Raw genomic sequence first — 7,351 nt, forward strand, 5'->3', positions numbered from 1 at the left:
TGCTTAACCACAGTCATTACATATCAGCTAAATCAATGTGAAAAACAGGGTTTAATTGTTTTTTTTTACAAAGGTTCTAAAAAGGGAGATAAAATGTAGGCTTTAATGATGCGAGATAATCCCAAACTAACTTTGAACAAGTAGGGAAACCATCTGGTGACTAAACCTTTTACGGTCCTGGTGTGATGCGAACTGTTCGTGGATTCTCAGAGATTTTTCTTTCTCCCTTTTCAGGAAAGACTGAGTTACATCGGACCTGAAGAATTCGTCCAGGCTTTCGTCCACAAGGACCCTCTGGATAATGATAAGGTAATGACTGCATGCTTCAGAATACATCAGCAGATAAGAAAACACATACAGTAGTTATGCAATTTTTTTTTTTTTTTTTGGCTGAAATCTGGTGTGTAGACTCGATTTGTCTCCGATGGCCTAGTTTCTCTTCCAGAAGGATGTTAAGTTTACACAGCGCAGTAACTGCCTGCTGCATGGGTCAAAGTGAGGGCAGGTTATTTGCAGACGTTAGCAGCAGACCACATATCCGCTCCCCTCACACACTCAATCACACCACAATTTCCTCAAATCATCCCAGTGTCTGGATTAGATGGGCATGCATGCACCCCATCTCCTAGCAACCACTACTGCCAAGGGTTTGCATTGGTAAGGTGTGTGTGTGTTTTGGGGCGGTGTGGTCTCTTTTCTGGCGTTTGGCTGCTAGGCAACGGGCCAGTTTTTTGGAAGCCAGGGTGTTGGGGGTTAAGGCTGCCTTTGTTCTTTTAGGCTAGCTTGCCTCGTACCCCCAACGAGCCACTTGAAAACACGGGGATAACTCAGTCTGTCTGCATAAAAAGCGACATGTTCAGTGGCGGGAACTCGGCATGGGCGCGAGTGGCGTAAGGCTCGAGGAATGTGTGGAATTATATCAAGAGGAATCCACACAAAGAGCCAGCATGCGTAATGTGAATAACATTGACCGCTATTGTGCTTATAGATGAAAAGCAGGGGGAAGCTGAGTATTATTGGCTGCACAGGTCCACTCATTTATTTTTATTTTTTTAATTTGTTGAATCGATTGACGTCGACTGGCTTTGCTTTTAACTTCAGTTCTAACTGAAGGTGGGTTTTCTTTGGTGTTTTTTTTCTGCAGAATTGCTTCAGTGATCACAAAAAGGCCAGCAACCTGGGGGCCTATGTCGACTGGTTCAACAGACTCAGTTATCTGGTGGCTACAGAGATCTGCATGGTAGGTAACAAACAGCAAGCCAAGCAGTAAACTTCACTGCTAATGAAGGCGGATTGTTGATGGTACACAACCACTGTTATCTTCATTAGGGATAAAATCGCAAGGTTAATTTTTCAGATAATTGTTTAGTGAATGAAGTACCCAAAGAAATGTTCACAGCTCAGTTTACACTAGATTCTTGCGTAATACATTAAAATATGGCCGAACCATAGGCTGTAAATAAAAGATGGACGTAGCTTTCATGTCCCAAAAGTCCAGCTGAAAGAGGAAGTTCCCTAAAACAAGGTTAAACAAGGCTGCGGTGTGTGGGACAGGCTAAATACACACTTTGCATGCTTGTCAAATAAAATAAAGAAAGAAACAAAAACTCCAATCTGTGATCTTGAATTGTACAAGCAAACCTTATTACTTTGTACATAGCACTTCACCAGCCATCGTCCCCGACAATGATTACAACCTTTTCGGGGAACAGCACTTCGCTGTTTGGTAAATGTGTTTGTTGGAAATAAAGCTGAGGCTTAATGCAGTTTTTAATGTTCTCCATTTTGTTAACAGCCGGGGAAAAAGAAGCACCGAGCCCGAGTCATCGAGTTCTTCATCGACGTGGCGCGGGAATGCTTCAACATCGGCAACTTTAACTCCCTCATGGCCATCATATGTGAGTTGGAGTTCTCATTTTTTTCTCTCTGAGATAAAGTTTTGTTTCATTGCTGCACAAAACCTGAAGCGATTGTTCCCACAAGGTGATGCTTTGCACTTTCCTCATTCAGACGTGCACTCTGCGCTCGCTTCCTCCTGTGTAGGCCTCTGCACAGAGCTTGTTGTCTTGTGGGCATCATCATAAATTTGATTAGTGCTATAAATTGCAGTTTGTTTGTTTTGTTCATGCTGCGGTGCAGTCGCCCCGTGGCAGTAACCTCTCCTGACATTGTCTCAGTTCATTTCCACCTTACGTAATTTTCTTCAGTTTAATATTATGAGTGAAACTTGGCAGCAGATGGAGCGGAGTTCATGCAGATAATTGTCTTGATGGAATTTGTTCTTTGGTCACTCAGACAGTTTTTCCCATGGCTTTCTGCTCCGTCTGCTTGTACTTACAGAATCACTCTTATATAGTCACTGCAAAGTCTGCACATTGTAAAATACATTTATGAACCTATTGTCCCTACTTCCAGTGTCTGCGCTTTTGAAAAATAGCCCAAAAGGTATAAAATTGCAGGACAAAGAGTGTGAATTATCAAGCCAATAGTTGCTGAACTCGAGGCGTATCACTGATGGGGTTTCCATTCTTCACTCTGTACAATGGCTGAACTATAAGCATATTGTATCCTGGTCTTTTGAGGTTACTTTCAGTAGAGAAATTGATATTTCCGCCTCTTCTATGTAATTTCTCTCCACATTCTGCCCATTGTGGAGCAAACCCGGGTTGTACTAAACAGCTGCAGGGGTTAACGTGTCTCTAAAAACAAGATTAGTTTCGATAAATGTAACCAGGTTGATTCCAGATCAGAAATGGGAAAAACACAGAGGCCTAAGAGGTTAGAAGACTCTCTGAGTCTCGGAGGATTTAGAGGAGAGCGTGTCTGGTCATCGGTGTGGGCCTGAGGGCGGGTGGAGAGTCTTTGCGTCCACTACAAACAGGGAGCGGACTCGGGACTGGAAGAGGGCATAAACCGGGCAGATGGTCAGCACTGACCAGAGAGTGTGAGCACACAGGGGAGGAGGGAGGGAGAGAGGGAGAAAGGGAGGAGAGGATATTGGAGTGCCAGCTGTCCTCTGTCCTCCCCAGAGACGGCGAGGAAGAGAGCCACAGGCAAATCCTTCTACACCAGCCTCGTCTCCAGGGACACTGTGTTTGTGATGCTTTTAAAGGGTTATTACCCCCCAAAAGAGATCATTTACCATCAGCTGTGTCTCCGTGAGCAAATACATTTATTTTTTCAGGTCTTGAAATATCCAGATTTGGTTTTCCTTCCTGTCTAAACTGGATCAGAAAAGAAAAAGAAGGTCATCATTATCTAAACTACTGCATGGCTAGAATCGGCCTTGGAGTTAAGTGACCATTTAATTCATTAAAAAAACAACAAAAACCCCCAACTGTCAGTGTGTCTTCTTGTCATTGGCGACATTGTGACTGCGCTGAAAAGAAGAAGACATTAACGGTATAATAATCATCTCGTATGTGTCCCAGAGGGACCACTACAGCTAGCACCTGTCCTTCTTCACACTGGTCTCTTTGTGAGTGGATGGAGCCGTTTCCCAGGCAGCACACGTTCTGACACACAGCGTCACATGCCTCCGTGGTTCGGCCTGCATTCGCTTCCGTCCCTCGGTGCTGTGTAAAAGCCAAACTGTCTGCTGGGAATCAAAGTGAGTTCAGGGAGAACACGAGGCTTCGCGGTTTCGAGTTTTATATTTCTGTCTGTGAACCGGAGTTCTTTAGAGTACCCCAGGGCTGTTTTTGTGGTGTTGTTCTGCTCTGTTGGTGACCCTTCGCTGCCTGAACCTGCACCGGGCACACACAGAGGATTACCATATGGGAAGCAGAGTGCTGGGAGGGGAAACAAGGCGTGTGTTAACTCTATTGTTCCTGCTGCACCAGAAGAAGCAACGTAAAGAAAGAGAAGGGGAGGAAGGGTGGAGGGGGATGTGCGTCTGTCTGGCTGAATGGGGAAAATGCCATGTGTTAATGCGATCGTGTTTGCACGGGCGTGTGATCTCTCTCTCATGGCCTTTGTTTTTGTGTGTGTTTGTGTCGCAGCTGGGATGAACATGAGTCCGGTGTCACGGCTGAAGAAGACCTGGAGCAAAGTCAAAACAGCCAAGTTTGATATTCTAGAGGTGAGTTTGTACAAAAGAGATTTACTTTGACCAGCGCTCAGGAAGTGAGTGTTTTATAATCTCACTTTTAATAATTCAACTCTTAAGTTTTTCCCACGCGTAGTGGCAGTGTTGTGGTAAACACTTATGACAAATCTAGTTTGCGGGGGAGCTACTGCTGTCAGTGATTTATTGGGTAAGAGAGAAAAACAGGGTCATGCTGAAAGCTTTTGCAAGCGTGGATCTGAGTGGGAGAATAGAGGGTTTGCTGTCCATGACTAAGATCGCTCATAAATCCAGAAAAAACAGAGACTCTCAGAACTGAGCTAGTTGAAGCCTTTCTCTTAAACCAAAGCACATGATAGCCTTTTCCAAGTTTAGTATGATTATATGGTAAAGCAACAGAATTTTCCTGGAACATCTGAGTCTGAAGGTTCAGTTTTAAGTCAGAACATGCAAAGTGCAGAAAAGAACAAAGAAACGAACACCTATGATTGTTCTTGGTACATTCTGGAAGAAAAATAAGGGGAAATTTGATGATTCTGTCGGGATCAGGTGGAAATAAATGGAGCCCAGCAGCCGGGAGGACCAGATGTTAAGGTGTAACTGGGTGTGCAAATCACGCAGCCCTGCCTTCCTCCCCGAGGTGTGTGAGAAAACCCAGCATACCGCAAGAACACGTTCAGTGAGCCCAACGGGCCATCAGTCGGCCCTTTTGAAATAGGAGATCTGACGAGTGAGTCTGGGACGCTCTGCGAGACCTGAAAGGGTTTCAAAGACTCGAGTTCTTTAGGTTTTCTTCACGTCTCACTGGAGATCATCCACGTCGTTCCTCTTCTGCTGGCTCTTGTTCCTTTTGTCAGTCGCGCCCTTCTTGATGCTTTCCTTTTATCTTTGTCTTTTGTCCCTCTGAGGATTTCTTTTAGGTGAATCCCAAACTTTGTGTTTGAGTTAATTTGCTGCTTAGTTTGTTGAAAGTCGCAGACCCAATGGCATCGTCTGTTTGTTGATTGTTTTATAATCCCCCCCCCATATGTGACTACATCCTATATCACAATATTTGAAACTTGAGGATACTTGGTCATCATGGTGAAAACTAAAACTAATAATAAAACCACATTTTGTATAATTTTCACTGAAGATTTGTTCGAGTTTCAGAGTTTCCTTCAGCGACTTTCACTTTCTGGTCAACTAGTATTATCCAGGCACAGAGTTAGCACTTCCACTGGTGTTAAGCCAAAACACATGTCGCCGGCTTTTTGGGCCATCGGATCCACTCACATTTCAGAGGCCTGTGCTCACACGGACTCTGTATTTGTCTCTCCACAGCACCAGATGGATCCTTCCAGCAATTTCTATAACTACAGAACAGCACTGAGAGGAGCCACGCAGAGATCAATCACCGCCAACAGCAGCAGAGAGAAGGTGAGGCCTTGATGTTCCCGCATTTGATGGTGGCGTGTTTACGGGAGATTGTCTATTCTGAATATTTAAATGTAATCTTAACTTTCCAACTGGTTCACCTGTAGTTCAGCTCCCATCTGAACGCCTTGTGTCGGGCAGAAAGAGAGCAAATTAAATATGGACGATGACATTTGAAGCGCAACATTTGTTGCATCGGAATCACAATTCTGGGAAAAGCTGCGATTCCGATTATTTATTTCTCTTTGCCAAAAAGATGACAGATATTTTCGTACTGAATAACAGACCTTTATTAAAAGATGGACGTAACCATGGTGATGTCAGACGTTGGATTGTGGACAAAGACATCTGCTAATTAAGTGACACCCTAATAAAAATAATAAAGAATATCGCTCACCAGAAGTGAACCACTAACTTCGAGGTCTTTGCCATTGATCAGGATGTAAACATTTTTTTGTTTGTTATTTATTTTGTTAAGTTGGGCATTTTAAGACTGGGAGTCTATGAGGATTGGATTCAGCCTCAAGTGGCCAGTCAAAGAACTGCAGTTTTTGGAGTTTGCTGCTTGATACTGACACATCAAGCAGCCAGTGTTTATGCAGACCCAAGAGTTTGAACAGCTGGACATGTGAACACCAGACTTTGGTTTACAATTCATGTAAACAGTCAGAGACACATATAGCGAACGGTGGCTCGGTGTCTTTACTATAAACCATTTGACAGCTGTCGTGACCTTTCAGTGGTGACGTGTGTCACAGCGGGGACGTATTACGCTTGACTGCAGTTATGCAAAAAGTGGAGACCTTATCTCAGACTTTATTCTCATGCACTGTGACGTGGAAGGAAGTGTTTGAGGCAGTGCAGAGAACCAAAGCGGCGTATCTTGAAATCGTCTGCACAGTGTGTTCCCGTGATATTTACAGCATCAGCAGCCTCCGGGGAGGACTGCAGAGGGACGGAGGTTACATAACGGTGTAGTGCAGAGGGGACGCGGAGGTCAAGTTATGAGGGTCAAAACATGAGGAGGGTCTGAGTTTCTTCCTCATCAAAGATGCTTTGGAATGAAACGAAAACATGGCCTCCTGCCAGATCACATAGCGTTCTCTGCTGCTTCGACCCACCCTGACCGAATGCGATCCGCCCCGGAGCTCGTGGGCTGCCAGACATTAGTGGTCAGCCTCTCGTCCCGTCATCATGTTTAAAAAAAGGTGTTTTTATTTAATGGAGACAAAGTGTACTGTCGATGTGTGTGCAGCTCCCTGTGGTTCGTGAGGGATGTCCCCCCTTTTTTGGAGCAAAGATATGCAAACAGTCCAGTACAAGAGGTCAGGGTCATGAAATGGAAAGTTCCCAAGAAGTCTGGTATGTTCCTGCTTGTGACCTCTCCTTTTGGGGGGTCGGGGGGTGTTTATAGTGTCCGTCAGGCACTCGCAGAGCTTCAGTCTGACGGCGTGTGTTTCGGCCTATTCTTGCTGTAGGTTTTGTTCTTTGCAGTGAGGACAGAAAAGATTTAAGGATCCAACACTTGTTGCTATGTTGGCTCATTTTCTTGAAATAACATGTTAACAAAATGCCGAACAGCTGATCTAAACCAGACTCGGTGGATCGTGTTTGGTTGTGTAGCAACTATTGTGAGATATTTTATAAGGAAGAATGTGGCAACAGCTCCAGTTTGGACAAAGTTGCATTGCATGCTCTTCTTCTAAGACTTGTTTTAATCAGATGGAGACAGTTAATTAAAACAATAAAGGGTCATTTCACCACAAAATAAAATTTGACACAGTGTTTCCCTCGCCTGCAGCGCTATTTTTTGTATGTAAGAACTATTATCTTCTACACAGTTGTGCAGAATAAATATTGCCTCTACCA

The 7,351-nt window shown here is 44.3% G+C and overlaps 1 protein-coding gene across 2 annotated transcripts in view; it reads left to right on the forward strand.

Moving 5' to 3' along the window:
• The window catches only part of rasgef1ba (RasGEF domain family, member 1Ba), a 113,429-nt gene that overhangs the window by 99,519 nt on the left and 6,559 nt on the right, over nucleotides 1-7,351 (forward strand). For both annotated transcript variants that reach the window (XM_040003627.1, XM_040003628.1), the window contains 5 exons: nucleotides 235-309; nucleotides 1,145-1,240; nucleotides 1,796-1,898; nucleotides 4,002-4,081; nucleotides 5,390-5,485. In XM_040003627.1, coding sequence (XP_039859561.1) covers nucleotides 235-309; nucleotides 1,145-1,240; nucleotides 1,796-1,898; nucleotides 4,002-4,081; nucleotides 5,390-5,485 — 450 coding nt within the window. The remainder of the gene's footprint in view (nucleotides 1-234; nucleotides 310-1,144; nucleotides 1,241-1,795; nucleotides 1,899-4,001; nucleotides 4,082-5,389; nucleotides 5,486-7,351) is intronic.

This window comes from Simochromis diagramma, unplaced genomic scaffold (assembly GCF_900408965.1).
Source record: "Simochromis diagramma unplaced genomic scaffold, fSimDia1.1 OVJJ01000583.1, whole genome shotgun sequence".
In the NCBI taxonomy this organism is placed as follows: Eukaryota; Metazoa; Chordata; class Actinopteri; order Cichliformes; family Cichlidae; genus Simochromis; species Simochromis diagramma.